General features: G+C 44.5%; 1 protein-coding gene across 9 annotated transcripts in view; it reads right to left on the bottom strand.

Moving 5' to 3' along the window:
- Window positions 1-27,456, bottom strand: part of SLC25A47 (solute carrier family 25 member 47) — a 38,317-nt gene extending 10,861 nt beyond the window's left edge. For 4 of the 9 annotated variants that reach the window (XM_025191190.1, XM_025191193.1, XM_025191192.1 and 1 more), the window contains exon 1: window positions 4,363-4,565. Coding sequence is in view for 2 of the 9 variants with exons in the window: in XM_025191187.1 (XP_025046972.1) it covers window positions 4,363-4,390 (28 nt within the window). In the remaining 7 variants the exon portion in view is untranslated. Of the gene's footprint in view, window positions 1-3,500; window positions 3,520-4,362; window positions 4,567-27,441 lie in introns of those variants that run through there. The other 5 variants (XM_025191186.1, XM_025191189.1, XM_025191188.1 and 2 more) reach the window with 4 other exon arrangements.
- Between the last annotated feature and the right edge of the window lie 65 nt (window positions 27,457-27,521).

The following is a 27,521-nucleotide window of genomic DNA, read 5'->3' as shown; positions in this document are numbered from 1 at the left end:
TCTTTCCCTGGGCCGCCCCAGTCAGTGGATCAATTTGCAGACTTTGGGGGTTTGTGGTCCCACTGGCTCCTCCCAGCCCTAGAAGGGTAATTAAATGTGTCCCCTCACACACTCATGTACCCACCCAGCCCTTTCTAGACCAGCAATCAAGTCTGCCCCCAGCTCCAAAGGCATGTCCACCCCACGACGGAAGCATCCCCCAGCCACCTGCTCCCACCTTCATGCTCTAAACTGGGCACTGAAGATGCTCTGAGGCAGCTGCTCTTGCAATGCCAGTCTCAGGCATGCTTGAGAGCTGCTGCTGAACAATAACCCCAGAGTGGCATCACCAGTGCAGTTCCAGGTTTGTAGTACGAGCATTCGGGACATGTCACCCACCACAGCAGACAAGCCCTAAATGTGAATCCTGTCTCGGGTGCAGCCACATCACTTTCTGCCCATCCCCCCTGACCTCTGTTCCTCCCAGGGCTCCTTCCCCAACTCTGCAAACCTGGGTCACCTCAGCCAGATCCTTTTCTCTCCTTTCCAGTCCCACTGCTGCAGGGACAGAGGGAGAGGAAAGGATTAGAGCAGCATTTGCCCACGGGAGGTGAGCAGGGAAAGGGAAACAGGCAGACAAGTCAATCAGAGGGGGCTTCCTGCTGCAACCTCTAAGCCTTCACTTGGGTGGGATTGATGGTCAGGAGGGCTGGAGTTCCCCCCGCCCTTGTCAGACTTGTTGGAGCATGGGTCAAAGTGCTCTGATGGGAGAAGAAATCACAAGTGTTAGCAACACTGACCCTTCGTACACTTTCCAGAGCTCCAGCCCAGGGAAACCCTGCGCCCCATAGTCTCCAAAACCTCAGCACCCCATGGATTATCCCCATGAAGGGGTTGAGCATCCAGCGCACAAACCTTTAACACCCGAGGTGTCCAGCCAAGTCTGTCAAAGGCTGTGGAAGCCCAGAGAGCTGTGAACTGTCACGCCATACGAATAGCTCTAGGAAGAGAGAGCATGAGCTGTGCATATAGCACAGCAGAACCAAACAAGGCTAGGTCTATAGAAAGCATATACAAGATATGACCTCCATTCTGTAGTGCTGCTCTTATAAAATGTGTAAGTAAAATAGAGAAATCTGGTTAAGAACCTACATTCCTTTTCTTAGGAGTTATTCTTGGTGGCTAGCTTATCTGGGATGATGAACTACAGCCATTACACCTTCTCCCCTCACAAACAAGGGTTAGTGTTGCTAATTCTCATGATCACTCACAAGAGAGTGCATTTTACGTTGGATAGCCAACATAGCCTGGGGGGCCACAAAAAAGCAGAAGCAAAACATGCAGATGGCCTTCAGTGAAAAATGAAGTAACGAATGACGGGGTACAGTTATAAAAAACACATCTATTACAGTTATATAAACGACATCGACTCAGCACTGTAGATAAAATCCTGCCTTGCTAGCACGTGGCCTAAGGAGAGGCAGCCATCCTGGTTCAGGGAAACTTTGTAAAGCACTAAGGGAATGTAAGAACTGCCCTACCTGATCCCACCTGTGCCCCCTCCAATCTGGTCACATGTCTCCAACCATCTCCTATACCAGATACTTTAGCAGTTTAGCCAAAAGAACAAGGAACTTTTTTGTGGACAACTATAGAATAACCCATGTACACAGTAATTTTTTGTATAACCCTGGGCAGTATTCATCTGGTTTATGTCCCAGCTCCAGCAAGATGGAGGGAAGCACAGCCTGCTGCTAAACTGGCTGCTCACCCATGAGCAGTGATAGACATACCTTGCCTTCTACTTATGAGAATACTAGCTCCTATGTCCTGGGTCGAAAAAAAAGTCCTTTTAGTCACATACACACACACCCTGGGCACCTAGAAAACATAGGGGAATACAGATATATATAAAGGGATCTGCTAACTAACAACTCCAGCCCATTTTCAGATTACCGCATGTATCTCTAAACAATACACTTCTGCTTTCACAAGACCCAGGCTCTGAGCTAGTCCCAGAGGCACAGAAGCAATAAATAGCATTTGGAAGAGACACACATCAATATATTTGTGTGTTTACAAGGAAACAATTTATCACCCTGGGTCCTTACCAGTTAGGATTTAAGGGGACTGTGTCCCTTTTTTACTCTCCACTAGGAGCCAGGGAGGGTTCTCTCAAAAACAAACAAACAAAAAAAAAAAAAAACCCTCAAAGCACATCAAGGTCTCAGGCACATATATTAAACAAACCCTGTTATCTGTGTTGCCATTTTAGCTGTTTGTTCAGCTGGGGCTGCAAGGTGTCTGGATATGTGAAAATACAGTAGACAACCCTGTTCCAACTCCTATACATATTTCCATAGCAAAGCAATTCATGACCCAACTGCAGGGCTGAGAGGCAGTTTATTCTCATAGGAAGCTCTTCTAACCTTGGAAGCACACATCAAGGAAATAATGGCATTATCCACATCAGACCGGTGATGATGATCATACTGCTAGCTGCTGCAGTTTGTGCACAAGCCCCCATCACCTCACATTCAAGGTCTCTAGGCAGCAAAGTATCTGAAAGGAGTTTGTTTTCTATAGATGCAAGACTGTGCCGTGCCTCATAGGCAGGTACTGAGTTCCCGTAGGTAACAGGTAGGAAGACAGGCAGAAGGCAGAGCAGAAGGCAGCCACCACCTTGGTCAGATGCTATGCATGACAAAGTATGTTGCTCCCTACAGATGCTCAAGCTTCTCTGAATCATTTAGTCTTTAAGGTGCCACCTGCTCTGCTTTCTGCCTGACTTCAGACAAACACAGCTGACCACTTCAGAGCTAGGAAAATCTCAGTCTCACATGCCTGTAGCAATGAGCTGCAATTAGGATAAGCAAATTAACTTCTGATTAAAATGTACTTCGAATTACAACCAAAGGGATCCTTCTCTATCCCAGATACATTTTAGAGAATCAGACAAAGAAGTATCGGGTGCCCTCCATTTCCATTCACTTGAGTGAGGAAGGAGGACAATGAGCACCTTGCTGGATCAGGTCTGTGACTATGTTGTGACATTCACAGAAGACGCACTTTTGCAGGTGTAGTAAAATGCAAACCTGAGGGCAGTGGGACAGAGGACGACACGATGAATTGAATACCAATTGACTGGTTTGAAGGCCTGGACAGGGCCCAAAAGATTTACGTCAGAAGTTTCCTTAATTATGGTATATAATCTTCACAAATCACAGTGGACAAGAGAGATGTCCAAAGACAGAAAAAAAGGGCTGCATTACACTGGGCTGACACAGACACAAGGTACTCCACACATGCAGTGAACTGGGGCATTTGATACCCAGGTTTAAAGAACATTCTCATGCACTTTCCCCAAGTTCACATTCTCAGGCAAACCACCTGTGCTCAGGCTCATACAGCCACCGCACGCAAACAAGAGGCAAACGAGAGGGAAGGAAGGAGAGTCACAGTGAGGGGACTAAATATACCTCTCCTGCAGCCATTCCAGAGTTGACTCAGGGCTCACTTACATAGTTACTACGCAGAAGCTGCAGTTAAGTATGTCATGCTATATCAATGTCTGCACGGGCAACTGCTCCCTCCTGATCTGCTCAGCAAGAGGCCGTCATAGTTCAGAGGATCTGGAAGCCTGCTTGGAACTGACATGGGAGAGTTTTAGCACATTCCCAGCCATGTGGGAGATGGCACGACTCATTCTAGGACCTCACTCTGTGCAGTTCTCCCGGTCCCATCCATCATAGCTATTTCAGAATTTTGTCTTTCAAATTCACCAAAGAAATGTCATGGTTTAAAAGGGAGTTGCACTAATATAGGCCCCCCAGAAGCCTCAAAGTAAAAGTGGTTCATTTTTTAAACTAGTTAACAATTTGTTCCTGGAACAAGGTCTGCATTGAAATAACCCCTGACCAAGCTGCAAATAAATCCTGGTCCAAGGTTATCCTTATTTAAACCTTCTTTTTTAACAGCAACAAAGTTACTTCACCATTGAAAATGTCCTCAGTTCTCCAAAACCCCAAAGGCCCACCAGTATGTCATGTGCCCCAGAACTCTGGATAACAGCAGCGCTGTATCAGCAGTGTGCTTTAGTATCTGGTGTTGTTTTGCTTAATCATTTTGATATTAGATGAGGGGGTAATGCAAAGCAGCAATCCCAGCTAACCAAGTTTAATGATATTCATGCTCTGTAAATTTACCCTGCTGATCTTCTTAAAGTAATAGAGAATATGTTATAAAAAGGCAGTCCTCATGAAACCACTGAATGATCCTTAACTATCGCATTGCCACTTGTGTCATCAGTATCTGCCTGTACATAGCAAAGACGCACAGCTGTCTGCTTTCATCAAACATGCACCATTTTATCTATGTATTTACCTCCAATGGCTCCAGCAATGAAATCCATCTGTACAGTCTGCTGCCTTAACTGTCCTGATTAAATGTTGGGATTGTGGAGGAAAAGTAGATTCAAATTCAGCCTTTATGAGGAACAAGAGCCCCTCAGTCCTTCAGAGATGATGCAGTTTGCACTGTGTTAAAACCAACCCCCCCTCCTATTTCCAGCTTTCTCCAAAGGTTATGTTCTCGGGGGGAAGAATTAATGAATTATACATTAGCAGGGTGAGACAAAAAGACTGGACCAGTTCCAAGAATATGGTGAATAAATAATCCTGTGCAGAGGTGAACTGGAACATTGAACTAAAGCCTCCATTCTGGTTGCCTTTCACCTGCAAAATTGCAAGGACATGGCTTTACAAAGACCATGTCGAGAACATGGAGGTGTACTCATTAGTCGGAGAAGACGGTTGCTTGCATCCCTGGTCCGTGCACAGCCACATGCAACACAACCATGTGGAATGGTCCTGCCAAGAAGCACCCTTTCAAAGTGGACCTACTTCTCTCACAAGGGCAAAATATGGCCCTTTTCCAAGTCATGCTCAAGAAATTCATCCAGACCTTTCCCCCTTACTCTCCTGGCTCTTCAGTCCTGCACTGTTCTCAGGTGACCTGCACCATGGGGAGTGTTGAAAAGCAGAAGTCAATTCAGTTATGCATGGAGGGATTGCTTCCCTTCCCCGGTGGGTGCTTGCAAGAACCAAAGGAAGTCAGCCTCTGGAAGAATTCGCACTCTGGAGAACAGCGAGGCCTCAAAGATGTATTGCGGGAGAAGGAATAGGAAGGAGGTCTCTCCTTGAAGCAGCTTCTAGACCTCACAGATAATGGATGCCAGAAAAGGGAGCCATTCCTCTCTCACTCTTTCTCTCCCTCTCACACACACACTTTTGTACACATTGATGGGGAGCAAGATACAGACATCAGGAAAAAGTCTTTTAATATTGGCCATACAGAGCAATTGTGCTGGCTTCAGTGATGAGGTAGGACTCTAGTGGGGCACCAACAGTGCCAGATCCCCAAGCATCATGAGAGCTACAGGGTCAGCATTTACTCCCTTACAGGTACAACATTTCTCAGTACTGTTCCTGCATATCCACATATAGTTGGGACTCACCAATTCCTAGGATAGGTGGTCCAAAAATATCTTTTGCAAAAATGTCCCTTCCTCCATCAAATAATTTTGGAATGCAGTATTTTTCAACTAGTTTAGATGCCCAGCTCCATTGCTGGGAGCTGCTGTTTGAGAGAATTTGTCCACACGCAAATCTATGCCATGGGATGCATCAGTGCATACTGCTGTCAGACTTGTAGCTTCCACATACACAGGAGAAATTGCTTAAGTCTGTAACAGCTTGGTTGGATCAGAGCTGAAGAGCACAGGTAGAGAGACCTTGTCCCAGGTGTGATTCATCACAAGTCAATGGAGTTTTACTAGAAATGAGTTTGGCTCCCTGAGCCAAATGTCATAACCAACACACAACCAGTGCTTGTAAAACACAGACGCTTTTGTACACAAGCACGAGGCAGTGCAAACTCAAGACATTCCAACCAAAGTTTTTTAGAGATATTTTTACTTACCCTCAGCAGGGTAAGCTTTACCTGTGTTTTGCCCTCCTTGCCCCAGTGGCCGAACCTTGTCCCCATCCCCACCCCTGCCACCTCAACCCCTGGGACCACCACCCTAACTGCTGGGCCCTGCTGCCCATGTCTGGCACCCCACTGCCACCCCCGGACCCTGACACTAACCGCAGGGGAACCTGATTCTGAGCCCATTCCCCTGCCCCGGCTCCCACAAAACTAAGGAAGAAAAGTGAAACCTGTTCTGTGATCTCACTCCACACAAACCCTCAGCTTAGTACATGCTACAGCAGTGGGGGCCAAGCTTTTTGCAGATGTGGGCAGGTGTGCCACAAATTAGCCACAAATTATCCCAAATACAAATTAGTATCACTCTGATCACCTTCCTCTGCCTAGAAGGCCAGAGAATTGATCTCTTTGAAGGTATCACTGCACCTAGCAAAGTCCAGTGAGAAAAGAAAAAGCAAACCATGTGGACAGTCCAATCAGGTTAGCCAAGAGTGGAAGGGAACGCTACACAATGCTTACTGCTCTGTCCTATCCACGAAAGACTGCCCTCTGGAGAGGGAGAACCACAGTGAGAGAAGAGTCACACTCACAACCGTGCTACATCCCTAAATACAGTCCCTTACTCCTTGGCCTTGCACCAATTCTGATGCCCACCCAAAGGGCATCTGCATCTGCAAAGGAGGGGACTAAATTTGGCCTGAGTGATCATGGAGACTAAAGTCCTAACCCCGCGAAGACCCGAAGTATTTGCTGTGTCAAAGGCACAGTGAAAGTATTTAAATGCTTTGCTGGATCAAGGCCTGAGTCACACATCTCTAGAAGAGGTTGTGCCAGGTCAGGGTTGGAACATATTGGCAGCACAGCATAAGAGGATAATTAACCAGCTGCTCTTGTACCGTGCATGTTTCACTGACCAATGGAGTAGTTTAGTCCCCAGCGTGATGGCTCTGGCCCTGGCTCATTTCACAAGCATCAAATTCACTCTTTGGATGGATATACTTCTCAGTGAGCCACTCCAGGCTTTGATTCATAGTTTACAGCTAGCTGGGAGTGGATAGGCACTGTAGATTATTTAGAGGCTTGCAGCAAATTGCATTTTTAATTTTTAACAAGGCTTTGTTAAACGTTTTCCAAGCTGAGGAGAACATTTAATTCCACACATCTGAGCACAGCAAGGCTAGAAAGAGAAGTAAAATATTATCTCAGGAGGTAGCAATGCAACTGCAGCAAATGTGCAAGGTTATTCAGTAGCTTTTCCCTTGTTATATTTAGTAACCATATATGTTTTATTAACAGGCCTTCATACAGTTCATGTGATCAAACACTTCCAACTGTAGCTAAAGGTATTTTCATTTGCATTCCCTTGACCACTCCTTTATCAGTTGCTGCTTGGGGTAAGCAAAGAAACCCACTCTATCTAAAACAGCAAAGGGTTGTCATATACATCCCCATCATCATTTTGAGAGCAGTGTTAGCATCTGGACATGGCAATGAGTGCTGTCATGTAAAGATAGACCCAATGTAATTTGCAGACCAAAGGATATCAAGTCATTAAGAGTAAACCTAATAAAAATCCTCTTGAGTGGTACAAGTCCAGCCAAGGTATATGCCTTCATTAACTGGGTAGACAGCTGCTCAAAATAATTCTTTGTCAGTGAAATACTTTGATGTCACTCTCATTGTGCAGGGTATGAAATTAATCCATTTCCATGGATCTCTGTTCAGTAATTTACAATCAAAATTCCTATCAAACAGCGATTGAAAATTCTGATTTACTGAAAACTGGCTTTTCAATAAGGAGAGATTTATCAACATGTTTTGATACTAGTCTTCAGAATTTTTTTTTTAGATTTTTTGATAGAAAATAAATAAAATGTAGTTAAGAATTCTCAATGATTGGTATTTTTCACAAAACAAAACAAAGCAAAAAACTAACACATTTTGAGATAGCAATACTTAGGGGACTGAAAAAAATCTCAACTAGTTTTTGGCAGGCAAGGTTCTTTGGGTAAATGTGATATCTTTTATTAGACCAACTGAATAGCTGGAAAAAATATTCTTTGCAAGCTTTCAGGCACAAATGCATAGGGAGACTCTGCTGGTGTTGTGCCAACTATTTCTTTGCATTTCTACCCAACCAGAAGCCGTTCCTGGGAGACAGTTTCCACACAACGATATTTGCATGAAGAGGGAACTACACCAAGGCAGCAGAGATGGTACAAACCTTGAGTGCCCACATGCTGCACTACTATGAACTGGAGCTTACCACAGCAAAGCTTCTCCTCTTTGCAATGTAACTGCAGTGATAGGAAACCACCCTGCAGGAAACAGTCCCAAGGACACACAGTCATGACCACATAATGACTTTGCCAGGAGTCAGCATTAGGAATTTTGATCCTTGCAGACACTGTAGACCTAAGCCCCCCTTACTGCCTACAATTTCCCCTCTCATTTCTTTCTTGCATTTTCCTTTCTTTAGGGCTTGACAGTGAAGCCCACCCATCCCACCAGCTGGACACACATCTCTGAAGTTCACCACACTTCCCTGACCCACACTTTAAAAGAAACAAAAATGTGGAAGTTCCCAAAAAGTAGAAATATTTTCAAGTTTGTTCTTCAGTTGAGCAATTTAGTAACTTCAAGCTCTTTATTCCATTTATGACATGTGATGCTTGTGCACTCCAGACACTTATGATTGTTAGTAACAACCCTTGCAAAGGAATGCAGTTGCCCAAGGAAAAGCTAAAATGCTCAAACATGTTCAGTTCTGATATCAGTCTAAGACTTTCTGATACATGAAAATAACTCATCTTAAAAGACCTCTTGATCAGCCAGCATTCTTCTTAAAGTGATTTGCTCAGAAGAGGTGGGTGCTAAGGAAGGCCTTGAAGGAAGAAAGATGGAAGAGTGGATGAAGACTAGAAGACTGATTGAAGCATAAGAGAATTATGTAATAAAAATTAGGATGCCAAGGGTGAGACAGAGAAACTAAGGCCTTCATCTTACATTTCCCATGGCAGGGGAATGCTGCTCAGTAAAAGAATAGCATTCCCTTTTCAGCCCTCAGTCCATCACTTATCTGCTGGATCATCAGGCCAGCTATGCTGGGAAAACTTTCCTGCATTATTTCATGCTATTACATGCTACATTTTCCACAGCCCTAGCACTGGGTAAAAAATAGATGCATGTATAGACCAGTCGATCCCTGTCTAGTTTATTTTACAAGAGCCTTGACTCCAGAGTAATTCAAACATCACCCCCAGGCTGTCACTGTGCTGCTTGCAAATTGCAGAACAGAAGAGCGCAATCGTGACACTAGCAATCTGGAAAGGCCTAAAACCTGGCCCGCATCTTAGTGGGTGGGACAGGGTGAAATCTCTCGACTAAAGCCATACAATAGAATTTCAGAACAAAGGGGTTTATTTTTGGGAATATGAAATACAACCAAAGGATTCATAGTCCAGCCCTACAACGAACAGAAAAAGCCAAGAAATAAACCAGGCTGATCCTTTGCTCTCTTATACTGGGGGTGAGCCTGATGCAAATCCAATTATTCTGTCATCGTAACAGTGGTGTTAGCACATCAAGACTCAGCCCCACATCCTCCTGAGAGCAGAAAAGACAGACACGCATTGAGTCAGGAGGTAAGGGTTCGATGGCTAACACTGACACAACACTCCATTGGGACTTTGGGTGTCACTTAACCTCCCTGGTTCTCAGCTTCACACCCATATTACAGGGAGGATAGTAATTAGCTGCTTCATTGTGGCAGCTGCAAGAATCTGTTTGCATTTCCAAAACACTTTGAAATCTTCACATAAAAGGGATTAGGGACAAAAGCAGGGGGAGAGGTATTCTTGATAAACAGTGAGAAAAGGGGGGGTGTTAATTATGTTAAAATTATGTTAATTATGTTATGGTAATTTTGCAAATTTGACTTACATGTCTCACTTAAAGTCTTTCTACCATGTCTAATTGACCCATCCATAGTGCTGATATTTAACTAGAAGGGAAATGTACACTGGACCATCTAAATCAACTCTCAGAAGTCTTGGGCATATATAGCTGCTATTTCAAAAAGGAGTAACAGCTGTCCCAAAGGGATGGATTGTCAGAATTGTCATGGATAACTGCACACTCAGCAGTTTCCCAGTATTTTACACACTTATGATCACTTTGTGGAAAGGAAAGGCTTGGTCTGATGATCTGAGACTTGGAAAATAAGAATCTGAGTCCTGCTTCCACACTGACTTTCACTGAATAAGACAAATCACACAAGTTTCCTCCACTAGCAAGAATACATATTGCCCTCCAGGATGAAGTTAAATTTAAGTGCCTCACCCCTAGAGGAGCAGCACATAAAGAACCCAGCATGCCCTGTTTCAGAACAAAGGCAATCCTCTACCACATAAGTTAAATAAGCAATATCTTCATTAGGAAGCAGCAACTCCACCCTCCCCTCCCCAGCACCTTTTTAATGCTATAAAATTGCTATGCCATTCAGTCACTTAACGGGCTCCTAGGTCTCATCTTGCATCATATTCAAATTCCTACTGAGATCCTTGCACTCTGCTTTATACACCGGAAAAAGTCATGTAGGTGCTAGCATGCGTAAAATCATACTACTGATTATTAACCTGCCTTTTTCCCCCACTTGAACTACTGATATATTTAACAAATCAGCCACCCAAGACTGAAGTCGTGCATCTGAGAATTTGGAAGGAAATCCAGGTCTGAAATTATAAAGTTTTACTCTCTAAGAGTTTAATTGATATCCGGTGCTCACATCTTATAGAAAGGGCTATTACAAGTTCTGCTAGTTAAGTATCCTTGCACCAAACCTTTCAGGAGAAAACAACTTTTCTAAATGCTGGCATTATTATGAGCTTACATTAAGAAGGGACATATACAGACAAGTTTAAGAACATTTTATTTCTTAGAGAGTGGGAAACAGACAGAGGGAACTTTTCTATGTAGGTACCTGTATTGAATTAATAAAAGGTCCTCTACCAAAAAGGTAATATCTAATTTAAACATATATTTAAACCTATTCTGATATGTAACAGCCACCAGATCCTTGTATTCTACTTTTAGGCCAGTAGACTGGCAGAGCTGTGAACTTGCTATGGAAAGACAGCCAGAAAATGGAGAAACATCCTAGAAATGAGTATGTGGATTCCTCATGGTACAGATCTTCAGGTTAGGCAGAGAAGCAATCCCTTGGCATTCTCCATTCTCAGAGCCAGAGCTGTGTATCACTGACAGTAGTTCTGCCAGTACTAGATGCCAAACCATGGCTCTCTTGTGACTTGAGTAGCATTAACTCATCTATTTTTCTGCAACTCAAGGGCAGTTCTGTACATGAGAAAGCTTAGCCCTGCCTTCATTCAACTCTCCTTCCCACCTACACATTTTTCCTGCCCAGTTCCTACCCACAGGTCTTTTCAGAAAGGTCAGTCAAGCACCTACATGAGGCAAGGAGCATGCCAGAGAGCTTTTCCTCAATGCCTTGTGCCATTTTGCCACCGGCTTTCTCTTCTCACACAGTCTGGCTTGGGAAAGCACAGAGGTCTTGGGATTTTTAATTTAAGATTATCAGTCAGCTGCAAGTCCCTGAGAAAATGAGTCAGCAGGAAGGATGTTTCTGAAGATTCCCCTACCATGTTCTTTCCCAAGTTCCTCTTCAAGGTTTCCATGCCCCACAAAATATCCTCTTGTTTTCCCCTGTATATTTTTCTTCCTCATATAAAGTATGGAGTTGACATACATTAAGCTTTCCAGCATCGAAAGCCAAGGACTCTCTGGCAAGGACTCCCTGGCATTGTCTGCAGTGCACAGTGCGGTGCAGAAATATTCAAGAACTACCACAGTCACCTCTGAACAAGCTAGTTCAGGTTCCAGCAAGTCTAACCACCACAGTGGCTCGAAGTGGGTTCATTTACTGAAAGCAGGGTTTCTCCAACTGCATTCAGCAGGCAGGCCAGAAGTGAACACAAATACTTACTCAGCAAGGCTTGGTCTTGTGTCATTAAAGCCAACAGGATTATTTTCCCATTGAATGGGAGCAAATCAAGTCCCAAGGGTTTTTTTTTTTCCTAGTTTTAATTCACAGAAAGTTAAAAACGCCGCGTAACTACATCTATGAGAACGTTTCCATTCTCAAGCAATCGGAGGAACCATTCTCAAGCAATCCTTCTATGGAACTAAGTCTTTCATATTCAAAAGATTGCTATTCTCTCCTGTATGATGCAAATGGATAGTCCAAAAGTAAGGCAATCGTTCATATGAGACCCAAGACTCCATGCAAAGCTATCCAGATGGAACGTGGCACATAAGACAGGAAAAACCCCTGAATTCCACCCCGTATGCCTAGAAATAAATCTTAATCCTACTGCATCACCCTGAAGCAGTGCATCAAGGGCTCTGCTACGATGGAACATGCCCAGACTGGGAAAAAAAACAACATCAATGCTTTATTTACAAGGCAGAAAATTAGTATTAACATCAAATTCAACACATCAATGGGAAAATCAACTATTAATGACTGTCTAGCCAAAGCATCCTTCCCAACTTGAGCTGTTCAGTCTTTAAAATGTGTCCATGAAGTCTCTGGCTCACGACACACATTTTCAGTTGAAAGACAAGCCTTGACCTCCCAAACTTGAGACTGGTGTCTAACCAAACTTATCTTGGTTCCTCATGTTCATCAAAGGACCCTGTGCCTAGTCACAGGCCCTGCTGCTGTCAGCGTAGGGGCTCAGGCCCTTCTGGGGATGTGGAAAGAGAGGACTGCTGTTGTTAGCTGGGGCTCAGGTCTTGTGGGGTGGGGAGAGGGGAATCTTTCTTTCAGGCTTAGAGTTCAGTCCTTGGGGTGAAGGGAGGAGTACTGCTGTCAGGCTGGGGACTCAGGCTCAGATCCTGTGTGTATATACATGTGTGCATGCACATGTGTATGTGCACATGAGAAAGTACTACAGTCAGGCTCTAGGCCAGAGGAGGGGGGGCCAAGAGGACCCTGCTGTCAGGCTGTGGACTTGGAACATGTTGCCCAAGAGGAATGTGTGAGCGCTGACATGCGTGAGGCTAGTATACAGATAGAGGAGAATTGTTTGTGGGATGTGACAGCGCCCTGAGCCTTGCTGCCCACAGTCACCTCTGCAGTATTACTGTTTATGCCTCTGGGGGGCTTCATCTTAGGACCGCAGCCACAAAGCATGGGCAGCTGGCATCCTGTCTAAGGTGAGGGTTGGGGCAGAAAAAGAGACCCAAGGCAAGGGAAAACTTAAAACTGGGCTGACCACAGTAGTGAGTGGGCACATCATCTACATGTGTGCTTTACTGTGCAGTAGACTAATGAACTGTGAAATAAAGAGTCACTGTTTACATGTGTGCAGCAATTAGGCCAGTGCAGACTAATTTACTGCACTGTCAGATAGTCCCATCAGCCACAAGTACAATCCGACAGTGCAGTAAATTACTGTGCTTAAATGCATGTGTAGATGGTGATGGGGCATGAGGGTGCTTCAGTGTGGAGCAAGCCAGCGGGCAGCCCCTGAAGCACCCTGGTGCCCCAGCCAGCCACTCCACAGCACATGGAGCCCCACTGGAGTAGCCCTGGGCTGGCAGGCTGACCTGGGCATGTGCTAGGCACAAATAAACTCTGAAACTAATTATTTTGGAGGTTTTTTGCTCCTGGGCGCACATTCAAATGGCATGGCCAGGGAGCAAAAAAAACTCCAGAGCAATAAGCTCCAGAGTTTATTTGTGTGCGTTAATTGTACATGTAGATGTGCCCAGTGAAGGCTACTAAGAAAAAATGCTTCTTCCGCCTCCCAAGTGGTGGAAGCTGCCAAAGGCTTAGCTGGTTTGTGCCCCATATTCTGAACTTACCTGCTCTTGTTTGAAAATAAAGCCAGCTCTTAGGAAAGGGGTTTGGCCAAACGGTTATTTTTCTTCCTCCCTGGCCCATGAATAATCCCATCAGTTTATAGTAGGAGGAGCTCCAGGCAAGAGCAGGGTTATGTTTATGCAAAAATAAAGTCAGGCAATTGAATGTGAATTGGAATCAATTCCTCACCTGTGTCTTCACAACCTGTTCTGCTCCAAGCACCTGATGCACTCCTTCAGTTTGCTGCCTCCCTAACACAGCCAAGTGAACATTCAAACCGGTGCCTCAAAAGCAAACTCCCCAAACAAAACCACTCCTCTAGATACATAATTCTGGGGAATGAGGGAGAGAACAGACCACGTGTGTCAGATATCCATTGCTGCCTTCTTTTCCCTCAAAAGCCTTTTTAACCAGAAGGAGTATTTTTCCCCTGTGTGACATTCAGTTGTGTGTAATGTAGGAACAAAACCTAAAAGCTGCATAAATTTGCAAGCAATGCAGTTCTGATTTCAAAGTATAAGCCAGTCCCTTCCTGCTGGAGATTTCCCTGGCTTCCACACTCAGAAAAAAATCCCAGAACAAATGCAATTGCACCTACCAAAAATCAAATGCAGTTACCTACTAATCCTTTTTAAACACCTATAAGCTTTCGGCATGACAAAACATTTGTATCCATTCTCCATTCTTTCAAGAGCCTTTTTCTGAAGCAGCCCGCTGCAAGTACCTGACTCACATCACATTTAAAAGTAGAGATTGCCAGATATAGGACATTAACACCAAAGGCATAAATTAAATTCTGCCCACACCCTTCTGCTTTAAATCAGTATTTAATTTTTTTAAATTATGTTCTCCTTGCTTTTGAATGTAATTTCATATAAGATATCACACACCTCAGAACTGTAATCAATTCCCAATGAAACAGGCACAGTTAAATAACTAGATTTCAATCACCAATTACAAAGAAACAAAAGAGATTAGAGAAACATGAACACAAATCTATAGCAGGCAAACTAAAGGCTTTTCTGAGTACGGTGAGAATGCGCCGAAATCCTGTTTAAATCTCACATTTCTGTGACACTGAAAAGAGCTTTTCCTGTCATTTTGCAGCTGGGGTATCTGCGCTTAAGGCCACATAGACAACATTAGGAAGATCTAGGCATAACAAACCAGGATTTACATGCCATGTAAATGTATGCCAGGGGTGGCAGTCACATGGCACGTGACTCAGAGCAAGCACCTGACTTATTTGAAACTAGAGAGCTTTTCTTTCTCTAAAGCAGGGGTGCCTAACCAGCTGCACAGGTGGCTCAAGTAGCACAGGTGCCAGATCAGGGAGGGGCAAGGCAGGAAACAGAAAATGGACATCGGAGTGGCACTTGGCAAGAGTGTGGAGCTGAATTTGTGGCCCACCTGCCAAAGGTTGCCCCTCTCCACTCCTGCCAAAGGTTGCCCCCACCCAAGTGTGGGGTGGGTGCAGAGGTGCAAAAACAAGAGACGTGTGTTTAAGGAAGACTTAGAGTGAATCCCCCCACTGTAGCCAGTAAAGGCTACTGAAGGGGAAAAAATGTGTCTTTTTTCCCCTCCTAACTGATGGAAGCTGGAAATCGCTTTGCTGATTAATCCCCAGTACTCCTAGTATATTTGTCTGAAAACAGAGCCAGTCCTAAGGACAGGGTTTGGATAGCTATTGGGACTTTTATTCTAGCTCCCTGGCCACCCACTTACAGGAACAAGATCAGCCAACTAAAGAGATTTTAAACAAACAAACAAAAAAGGTAAAACTACTAATGGAAATGAAGTTTTACTCAGGACTATTACAAAGCACCTGTGTTCTGCTCCATGCACCTGATGCGCTTCTTAAACCTGCCTCATCTAACACTGCCACATGGACTCAAAATCAACCCCCCAAAAGCACCTTCCCAGAACAAGAATATTCCTCTGCATCCACACTTCTTGCCCTGGGGAGAGAGAAAGACCAGACCAAGTGTTGAACATCAGTCAGCTGCGTCTTTTTATAATTCTGTTTAAAAGCCTTTATTGACTATTTTCCAAACTGAAAAGAACATTTGGCACCACAGTGTAACATTTAGTGCATTGTAAGAATGAGACCTGAATGCTCTTAGATTTACTGCCTTTTTTTAGCAAAGTAACATAGGCTGCAAATTATAAAGTGCTCCCTTTTGGTAAGCTAAAAAAGTCACATTGTCCTCTCTCAAATGGTAGTCATATACACTGCTCTGTGCATGTCCTTCACAGCATCTGATGAAGTGAGCTTAGGCTCACAAAAGCTCATGCTATATATCTGATCTATTTAGTATATAAGGTGCCAGTCTACCCTGCCAGTTACCTACTGTCCCTTCTCTACTGCTTTCCTAGACTGTCCAGTTGATGTAACAAAGGTTTTGGCATATTGAGAAGTTGGATGCCTGTGATCTGTTTTCTCAAGAATCTCCTGCCGAAGCTGCAGTTCTGCATGCACCCAGCAGCACACAACTTGAACCCCACCATCTTTAGAAACAGCCTGGTCAGGTAAGCATGTTTTAATAGCAAGTTAATAGGAACATGTGTCCTCTCAAATTTAAGGTAAAAGGTTTGGTTGAAAATTCAATATTTAGGATCGTTTTAATTTTCTGTTCTATATTTTAAAAGTTTTAATATTTTGAGCAAAATTACATTCCAGCACATGGGAAGTATATGTGAGGTATAATTAACACATTCTCCCTCATTAACAAGACACAAAAGATGTCATATAAACACAAATATAGAGAAGTGAAATAATATATTTCCCCAAAACAGCAGTAACTATAGGAACTTACAGCATCTATAGATAGTGTTTAAATGTCACCAAGTGTTTCAATAGTTCTTTGAGGTTACAAAGGACTATTACCTTCATTTTTGCAGACATCATAACCAAGGCATGAAAACACTAAATCAGGGGTAGGCAACGTTTTTTGGCCGGAGCGCCAAAAAAACCACAATGTCTACCTTGGAAGGTGCCGGAGTGCCGGCATGCCACAAAAACAAAATTGTCTGTGTGTGTGTGGGGAGGGGGTACATTGCAGGATGCACTGCATATTAGTATATTTAATAATCATAAATATTGCCTTTGTTGTTGTGCATTCCTTTTTTGTTGAACATGTTGCAATGAGAGAGAGAGAGAGAAAAGAGTCAAATATGAGAAAGAGGGGAGAGAGAGAGAGAGAGAAAGACAAAGAAAAAGGAGAGAGAACCAGACACGCACACATGCACACAGAGAACCACATGCACAAACACAGAGAACCAGAACACACCCAGAACAGACACATGCACACACACATCCAGAACCAGACACGTGTAGGCACACAGACACACAGAGGCAGACAAACACACAGAACCAGATGCGCAGGCGCACGGAGCCGGGCTCCTGGGCCACTGGACAAAGTCTGACTCAACAATGCCCTGGTCCTGCCAGAGCCCCTGTGTTTCCCAAGGGAGCCAGCCCCCAGGCTGCAGCCCAGAGCCTGCCCATCAGCCCAACCACCCACCCACCCTACACAGCTAAGCTGGCAAAAGGTGCAGTGTTCCTGGCAAGGGGCAACGCCAACCTCATCCTGGGGTGGGGCTGGGCTGGGGCTGGGCTCAGAGCACGTGGGAGTCAGGCGGGCTCAGCTGTAAGCCCTGCTGCAACCAGCCTGGGCTCTGTGGTTGGCAGCAGCTACCAGAGCCTGGGCTGACTGCAGCTGGGAGGCTGCAAACAGCTGCTCCAGGCTCTGGCATCAGCTCCATACTGGTGGGTGCACGCACACCTCGGAGCAGACGGTGGGCATAGGGCCTGAGGCAGCACAGCCCTCCCGCTGTCCGCTGCAAGGTGCACATGCAGTTGCCACCAGCATGGAGCTGATGCCGGGGCTGTGGAGCCCGGCACAGCTGTTTGCAGCCTGCCCACTGCTTGCTGCAGCTGCCCAGAGCCCAGGTTGGCTACAAACAGCTGCGCTGGGCTCCAGAGCCGAGTCATCATCTCTGTGCCGACAGTGGGGGAGAGGCCAGGGTTGCGCTGCGTCAGGCAGCTCTGCCACTGTCCGCTCCAAAGCACAGATGCACCTACCAGTATGGAGCTAATGCCAGAGCCTGGGACAGATGCGTGCAGCCTCCTGGCTGCAACTGGCCCAGGCTCTGGGTAGCTGCTGCCAACCATGGAGCCCAGTCTGCTTGCAGCAGGGCTTGCAGCTAAGCAGCAACCTGCTGGGAGCAGCCCAGGCTTCATGGCTGGCAGCAGCTGCCTAGAACCCAGGCTGGTGGTGGCGTGCTGAGCAACATGGCCTCACATGCCATGCTCAGCACACGTGCCGGGGGTTGCTGACCCCTGCACTAAGTGCTCAAGGCTGCAGGAAATATAATGCATCCTTGGGAACAGAATCTGGGACTCATGAATCCTAAAACTGTGCTTTAGCTACAAGACATTTTTTTCAGAGTCCCTCAATATTTGAGATACTTTAAAAGGGCTATATTTCAGAAGGCAGGTAGGTCCCCAATTTCTTAAAAATCATGTCACTTCCAGATTCCCCCCATCCTCCCCCAGGGAATTTCCAAAACTAATCATTTTAGAAAAAGCTACTAAATTGATTATTTTTTTTGTACACCAGAGACATGCCCTGTGCTCTTTATGAAAATAAGCATGGACCCTATTTCAAAAGAGTTTGCAATCTAAGGTCATGTAGCAGGTGTGGTGGGGAGGGGCTGAGCCCATGTATTTCAATAGGCTAGGGGACTTGGATTATTCAGATAAAGAAGGGAGAGTTGTTTCAGCCTGAAGGAGGAACTTCCACAGGTATTGTTTAATTTCAGATAAGAATTTTAGGTTAAGAGGTTTTATTTTAGATGTATTGTGTCCCCACCACATAAGCCAATACTAATGTCTGTATTCACAATTCAGAGGCCAAATGTAAAGAAATCCTGCCTAAAATTATAAAATTCCTTTACTGCCCCAAATGGCCATTGGCAAAGTAAGAAATGAGAGATGTGAGCCTGTGGCTATGAAGCAGTGATTTAGAAGAGAACACCACTGTCTTTGCAGATGACATTGCTTCCTTCTTATCATGGATGAGATCTACAAACAACATAGCTCTTGTCCAATGTGACATACAGCCCTCACTGCAGTTCTAATATTGTTAAACACCAGTCTTATCATATATTTCAACATGTCAAATTTCAACCCTTGACATATGGGACATTGAAGCCAGAGAGACAATAAGATCAGCAAACTCTGAGGCTATTTAGGGTCACCAAGTTAATGGATAATAAAGATTCTGTCTCAAAGTAACTCAATGGCTGCTTTAACCTAAAAACCAACCACTCCTTGAGCAAACAAAGTTTATTAATTTCTAGCCAGTGGCAAGAAACAAATGCAAACAGGACAAGGACCTAGGAAAAACGGGAAACTGGTTTGAATCCACACCCAATGCCATTGCTGAAAGATATTTAGCAACTCACTAGGAGACAGACTTTCCAAAGGGCAGCTCAACTGGCAAATATTTCTTTCAAACCTAGTTCTAATGTCTGGTCTCAGCTCTTTTGCTAATGTCAGTGTTCTTATTGTCTCAGCCTATTTTAGCTTATTAGTCAAGCAGAGGTACCTCATCTTTTATGACCTTCTGTTATTAATGCAATTTAACTCCCACCCTGGTAAAATTTTAGATTGTCCTTGTGTAACATTATTGTAATCACAGTGTCACATTTTAAACCAACAAGCCTGATGATGGTTGCCAGTAAGGACCAAAACAAATTGGCGGTTTCTAGTGTCCTGGATGACTAGACCTGGGCCCATGTCCATCTAACAGTTCACAATGGGAAAAAGCACCATGCTTTTTTTCTGATTGACCCAATAGATATTGAAGTCAAATGCCGACGCAGCATTGCATCACCCTCTGGCAAGAGAACAGGAACAAGGCTGGCAAACAAAGCAGCTGAAAAGGCTGTCAGGCAGCCCTCCAGCCAACCAAAGAGCTGTGTGCCTGTTATCGTCTGGATTCAACAGAATTAAAAATCTCCACTGATATCAAATAAGAAAGGTGGATTTTAAAACACCTTATGGAGGGATATGTATCATGGTACCCCAATTTCTACAGTTACTGTCCCACACCATTTCTGGTCTTTTCCCTACTGCCTCGCTTAGTTTCATAGATTTCATAGACATTAGGGCTGGAAGGGACCTCGAAAGATCATCGAGTCCAGCCCCCTGCCCAAAGGGCAGGAAGTCAGCTGGGGTCATAGGATCCCAGCAAGATAAGCATCCAGTGTCATCTTGAAGGTGTTCAATGTGGGCGCTTGAACCACCTCCGGTGGCAGGCTGTTCCAGACCTCGGGGGCTCAGACAGTAAAGAAATTCTTCCTTATGTCCACCCTGAAACGGTCTTGCAGTAGTTTATGACCATAAAAGTGTTTAGTGTTTTTCAGTACGATCCTAACATTGGCTGTTCCTCATTCCTTCCAGCTTCTTTCCCCTCCATCTTCCATCCCCACTCATTCCCATCAGGGCTTGTATTACACATTAGTCACTCTCCCCAAGCCAATGTTGAGTGCTAAATGGGAAAAGAGAACTGACAAGGTCAATGCTTTGCCCCAAGGCAAGGGAAAAGTAGTATTGATTCAAATTTTCCCTAGAAACAAGGAGTCTTCTCTATCCCCACTTCTCTCTCTAGGAAGGAACAGGATGTTTAAATAAGGATGAAACAAAACCAGGTGTGTACTTATCCCCCCCATCCCACTATTAAATGATAGTGCTCCTGCTGTACCTTCTGCTATAGAGGACTAGGAGCCCCAGAAATCCCTAACCAGGAACCAGTCACTCCCCTTCCAATTCTTCTGTCTTGTGATTCTACATTTCACCATTCAGCAAGGACATGCAGGAGCTATCCTCCCCAACCCAGAAAAAGGGGAAGCACAACTTCTGCTACCATCTACATGATAGCCACAGTTAAACACAATCTACATTTGGAACTACTTTTTCAAAACGAAGATGAACGAGTCCAACAAATGCCTGGTCCCTCAGCTGAGTTGAAAGCAAAGAACCTAACAAAAGACCTAGCACATGATCTTTGACTCTCAGTCTACTGTGGGTCACCAGAGAGTACTGTAGAATCAGACATGGGTTTGGCCACCCTGCAATAAGAGGAAACAACAGGGTGGGTTAAGAGTAAACTAAGCTCTGAACTTCCTTGAGTACTAGATTAACCTTCCTCTTAAAAACTATTCCCTTGTTCTGTACAACATGTCCCAGTCTTGATGGAGAAAAGTGTTGTGTTCTTCTCAATCCTTCTAGCTCAACTGAATTAGCTTAACATGGCTGGAATGCCTTGCTAATGCTTGTTAAGATGCAGGCTCAAGTCAAGCCATGTTGGTCTAAGAGCACAGGCAGACAAGGTTTTTTGGGTAGATGTGCTTACAAGGAACAATTTTTTCCAACTATTTAGTTTGTCTAATAAAATATATCACATCTACCCAAAGATCCTTGTGTGGACTACCCAGAGACTTTGTACTAGTATAACTATTGCATTTACAGGATGTGAGTCTTTTTTGCCAATAGGTTTACTGGGCAATCCCTAATGAGGGCATACAGTTACAGGGATATGAAAGGGCTAAATACTGACATAGCTCATTTTCCTTTCCCTAAAGAACTAAACTATTTTGATTTAACTGCCTTGTAACCATTTTCTCACTTGGAAGGATTAAGCTACAAAGATTTAAGCCTATTTTGCATCTGAATGAGAGACTCACCAGAATGGCTTAACTCACTTTATCTTATGTAAAGTTCACACCTCTGGCTGATTTTCCTTAATTTCCCAGGTGTCCCACTAGACAAGCCCTTATATGTCACTACCAATTGCTCCAGCTGTTTAATACACTACCCTGAGGGAATAAGGTGCCAGCTGCCAAGGTGGCTTATTAACATTCCTTTCTAAAGCACCTGCTAATCTCCCCAGGCTTCTTAACAGAGCAGGGGGAAGTGCACATAAGTAGGTCAAACAGTTGTGGCATAAGAGCTATACTGAGTATAACTTCTGATCTTTATCCTGTAGAACAGTAACCAGGACACTGATTCCTCTCTGAAGTGGATGAAATGTTAAGTCATTGATCTCCACCTCTTTCTGGAAGACACATCTGAGTTGGTGTGTCTTGTGATGAAACAGGGCTGCCACTTGGAAACAGACTGCTAGTAAGTCCATTTCAGCTCCAGGCTATTTAGTGTGAAGAAGAAAAAACTAAAAGGAGTTTTGACCAAGTCTTCAATACATGAAGGGTGGTTTTAATGATGAAGACAGCAGACTATTCTCTGGTGCCAAAGGGGATAGGAAAAGGAATAAGTGCCTTAGAATGGGAAAGTTAATGGAAATGATGGCTGGATAGTAAAAAGGATTTTCCTGCTATAGGGTGGGTAAGCATTAAAACAGATTACCCAGAGAGGTTGTGGACTCTTCACCCTTAAAAGTTTAAGAACAGGTTAGACACGGGGTAGGCAACCCCCACAACTGGTGCCAGAGCATGACACTTAAAGGCATTTTGTTTGGTCCATGTACCTCAGATCGGGCAGGAGGGAAGGGGCTGGGGCTGCACTGCCACTACAAAGATAGAGCCCCTTGTGTCTCACCACATCTGCCTCTGGCATGCCAACTTCTTCCAAGTTGAAGTTGCGGGTATTTTTGGCACTTTGCACAAAAGCATTGCCACCCCCTGGGTTAGAAAAACACTTAAGTGGAATGAATGGTTTAGACAGAGGTGACCCTGCCTTAAGCTAGGGTTTAGATTAGATGACTTCCTGAGGTACCTTCTAAACCTACTTTTGTATGAATTCCAGCAAAAAACAGCAGAACCAGCAAATTCATCATTTACCTGCCTCTTCCATCAGCTGGTTGTTACACTATGCTGATGACTTTCTTCTTTCCACTCATTATCTTGGATTCTGGTGAGAACTTGTTTGCTTCCCTATGTACTGTCTAAGGGTACAGAATTGGCTAATATACCAGCACAGTTTCAGGAATACATTGTAGGAAATGGCAATGATCCTAGATCCACCTGAGAAATTGTTTTGGTAACTTCCATAGGTAAGAAGGAAACAAATGGAAGGAGGGCTGTAATTGGTAAAGAAGACATGAGAGGAATCAAGGACTCATTACATCCCATTCTTCTTCTTCCACTACACACTTCCTCTTCAATCTGTTGATGGGAAAGGAAGCCTGAGAGGTGTTGAGTTCCAGACAGGGTTTAAAGGTTCAGTCCTCCTCTTAAATATCTTTTCCTTTCTTTAACATAAGTATTGTGTGGTAAGTGGGATTTTTTTTTAGAATATGTGTCTGAAATTGTGCTGCTACTTCAACTGGACTCCAGGTGTCATATGGCTTGGTAAATCAGATTTAGGTGTATATATGTCAAGCTATTAAGACCTGTTAAGATGCAACCCCAAAATGCAAACCTACAGTACTTAGAAGAGATCTTGATCCATCCCTTTTTATTGCATGTAGAACCCACCAACATGTTTAAGAAGTAACTTCTACTATTTAAAGTTAAAAGCATTTTTACAATGTTAAACAAACTTCACATTGACCTATAGTAGTTGTAGTATCTTAATGTCACTTTCTGCTAGATGTCAGCTGCAGCAAAAAGAGCAAGGTTCAAAGACTGACCACCCCATTTTGCTAATCTACCAAGGCTTCTTAACAGAACAGGAGGAAGTACACTTAACCAGGTCAAAACTTTGTGGCATCAATCTATGAGATTAAAGAAAAGAAGGGCAGGTGGTCTAATGACTTGTCAATTAAGCAATTAGCTACTTGTTCACAGGTGCTCCCTCCCTCCCAGCCTGTGGCTTCATGTGGGCTGTGTTGTGTGGTGAGCTTTGCCTCTGCCTCCTTCCCACCCTGTCAAAGGGTCTGGGGAGCGGCTCCCAGAGGCAGCTGTTATCAATTAATCGTTTAACTGATATGATCAGAGGAGGTTAAACAGATCATTTTCAAAATTGTATTAAATGTTTTCAAATATTAATGATATTAAATAGTTTAAATACTTATTAAATTGCATTACATATTTTTAAATGTTTATATTAAATATTTTTATATTAATTTTTTAATTAAATTTAATATTTATATCCTTAGCCAGCAGGGGGTTACCAGCAGGGGTAGGGGAGTGGCAGAGGATTAAGTGGGGCATCTGGAGAGCCTGTGCTGCACTCTCCAGCTGTGTCCTGCTGCTCTTGATCACTGCCCTGGGCCTCAAGTGCTTCTCCCTGGACTCTGAGTGGAAAGGGAAGCTGTTCTGTCAAAGCACCACTGCTGGCACCTTCTACTCCAGGCTGCTGTTTTCTGCTGGGCCACGAGGGCAGACACTGGGGAGGTTGGGTGCCAGATGGAGGAAGGAGTGCCAAAAAGCAAGTTTGCTCAGGGTGCTATTTTCCTTAAGGCCAGCTCTGCACCCCTGGTATAAAGCTTTGCAGATGCACAGTCAGTTTTAATTGATTGCCTTGCATAATTGTTTTCTCTTCTGCTGTAAAACTAAGAAAACAGGAAAAACCTTAATTCCTGTAATAGATCTATTACGTAACTAAAAATCTGGGTATAGTTATAGAGTACTCCACTTTTTATAATGACTCCCTTTCAAAAGCTCTAGTCCCTGTAACAGTTGCCACTGGTAATAATTGCCAAACAAAATCTAAACTGAGGGTGGATGTTAAAGCTGCTTTATCCACAAAAATTTAATAACAAGGAAACTCCTGAAGGAAGGTAAAACCTTGGCAATCAGCAATTCTGAACATAAATGATGAGAGCAGTGTGTACAATTAGTTTTGCTCCCCTGTAAATTGTGCAAGACCTGGCTCTGGGAGGTGCTGAGTACTTAACTCCCACTGGCACTGGTGGAAGCAATCACTGTATCTCATGTTTAACTTAAATGCATCGTTCTTTTCCTTAATTGAATTTTCTGCAATAAATTGGAAAAGCAGCTCTGCATAACTTCATCACTTATACTAAAATTCAATTTCAGCCTGGGTCCTGCTCTTCACAAGCAGGCAGCCACTGGCTTTCCTAGACACACTGGTAGGCTATGTGCTTATATTTTGATGAAAAAAAGAAACTGAATATTATCGGTATCATTTTCATTGTTATCTGCTATTTTAAGTGTCCCCCTAGCAGAATGAGAGAGAACTCTATACTGAACAGGATCTTAAAGAAACCAGTCAATGAAAAACAACTTCAGTCTATCTTAAAACTACCTAGGAATGGTAAGTGCAGGACGCATTATTCATAAAAGCAGACAAATGACAATGATCCTGAAAAGGAACAGTGCCAGACTACAAATAATTTATGAAATAATATATTTTTTTGCTCGGTATTAATAAAGAGGAAAAATGTAAGCACAGAATTACAGGATGAGAGGTGACCCCAGGTCACTGAGTTCAATCCCCTGTGACTGCAACTGGCCATGCAATATTTGTTCAGAAGGGTTCACAAGGACATCCGTTCCAGCTGGGCCCTCTTGCACACCACAGCTACAGCCACAAAAAATCTCCAGTGAGAAGAATGAGTGCCTCCTATGTCCTGGGCATCTAAAATGGCAGGGAATTAGGTAAAATAGATTCAAATGTCCCTAAGAAATGGACCACAGCTATACTAAAGAAAGGTAAACTGCTCCAATGGAGACTTTCAGCAGTCTCACTTCTCAGTCCTCTTTCCAGTGTTACCAGTTCCTGTAGTTTCCACAACCTTGAATCACAACCGGTGTTTTCCTCCAGCTTGTGGAGTTGGGTAATCATGTGAAACGCTCTCACTTTTAAACAAGTTACTAACTCTCCTATAATTGCAAAGTTGTTAAACTAATATTATCTTAAAGGGCTGAAAAAGGGCAAATGAAAAGAGTCTAAAAGTTATTTGTGCTTAAATGTTTGCTTCCTCATTCGTGACTCTAATGCTTGTGCCTGACATTGACAAACATTGGATCTAACATAACAAAGCTATTACATCATTAGTTTCACTTTTGTTTCCTGGAAGTCTTATGATTTGTGGAAGTTGAACTTACTGTGACACTCTTGCATGCATTGTTTTTGCCTATTACTGTAACAACCCCCGCCCCTTCTTTGTTTTTTCTTTTCTTTTTAGCTTGCACCAGATCTGGTTTAGACCAAATGTACTTCCCATTCAAGCAATTCACTGACACACATTCCCTTTTGTGGAGGACAATTGCCAGTGCAAGCAGGGACTAGGTGTTGTCCACTTTGCTCTGTTTCTCATTTCAGAATGCATTAAACCTGAGTAAACAATTCAGAATAAGATTGCATATCTCTGTGCAGTAAGGGAAATACCTGAAGCAGTTATGGTGATGAGTTGACCACCCTCTTTATATTTCTTAGCCCCGTGGATCTCTGTCCTAGGACAGACTTTATGGCTACTAGTTCTTGTCAGTCCAACACAAACTGTTCAGTGTAGGAAAAACTGTATGCTTTTCGGGTCGTGTTAAACCTGGGAAAACAATTTAACTGAATTTTGCTAATCAAGTTGGCGCAGAGGATTGGTCATAAGTCTTACTACTATGCTGTGAGTTTGTCCACGGGAGTTAGCGGAGCTCAGCCCTCCAAGCCAAATGCAGCTCTTTTTCTTCCTTGGCAGAGACTTCTTACATTTCAAAAGAAAGGAAAGCTATCAAGATGGAAAGGTAATTTCCAACAGCACATGGTGCTAGTGTGTGTGTGTGTGTGCGTGTGTGCGTGTGTGCGCGCACACACTTACACACAGGTGTACAACTACACACTCATGAAGCACTATGAGCTGCTGCTAATTGCCTCTGCAGAGGCCAATCTTACCTGCCATTGTAGGTGCCGAGGCCATTAGAGACACCCTGTTCCCTCTTGTTCTCACTGCAGATTTTGTGGCAAAAGCTGTGGTGCGAGGGGCTGGTTGTAGTGGATGTGTGTATGTGCACACGCATGCAGTGCCGTAGCGAAGCGGGGGTGAGTGGGGTGACTGCCCCAGGCGCTGAAGCAAAGGGGCACCAACAGGCACTGCCCAGTGGGGGAGAGGCATGGGATGGAGCTGCAAGCGGCTCGTTTCGGGGGGAGGGGGCACGGGGATGAGGGAAGGGCCGCTTGTGCCTCTGCCTGCACTCCCAGGCAGGATCTGTGCATGGAGCGGGGGTGGGCTGCCTCTGTGGGCTTTGCCCTGAGCCCTGAACTTTGCTGCTATGGCACTGTACACGTGTACAATTACACACAGGGGTAGCACTGTATGCTGCCACACAGCGCCTCTGCACAGGTAATCCTGTCCTGGCACTGCAGGTGCCCAGGCACAGATGACACCCAGCTGATGGGTGGGGGGGAGCACAGCTGTGTACTGCCACCCCGCTATTGCCAGGTGCTGGCTGCAGCTCCCACACTGCACTGATGGTGCAGAAACTGCCCCACCCGGCCCCCACTGCAGCCTGTGGTGGGCGCGGAACACGCGGGGCGCATGGCCCGTTTGTCCGGGGCACTGGGGGCAGCGGGGTCTCTCTTGCTCTCAGGGTAGATTTTTGTGGCAACAGCTGTGGGTGTGAGAGGCCGGCGTCTCACGCACACGCACACCGTACCCTACCGTGCTGTCCTTTGTCCGCGGGCCCCGCCCCCCGGCAGCCGCAGCCTCTGGCGCCGGCCGAGCACCCCACGCGCGGCGCC

The sequence above is a fragment of the Alligator sinensis genome, unplaced genomic scaffold, assembly GCF_000455745.1.
Source record: "Alligator sinensis unplaced genomic scaffold, ASM45574v1 scaffold1385_1, whole genome shotgun sequence".
Lineage (NCBI taxonomy): Eukaryota > Metazoa > Chordata > Crocodylia > Alligatoridae > Alligator > Alligator sinensis.
The sequence above is the reverse complement of the archived record's forward strand: the minus strand, read 5'-3'. Positions and strand labels throughout refer to the sequence as shown.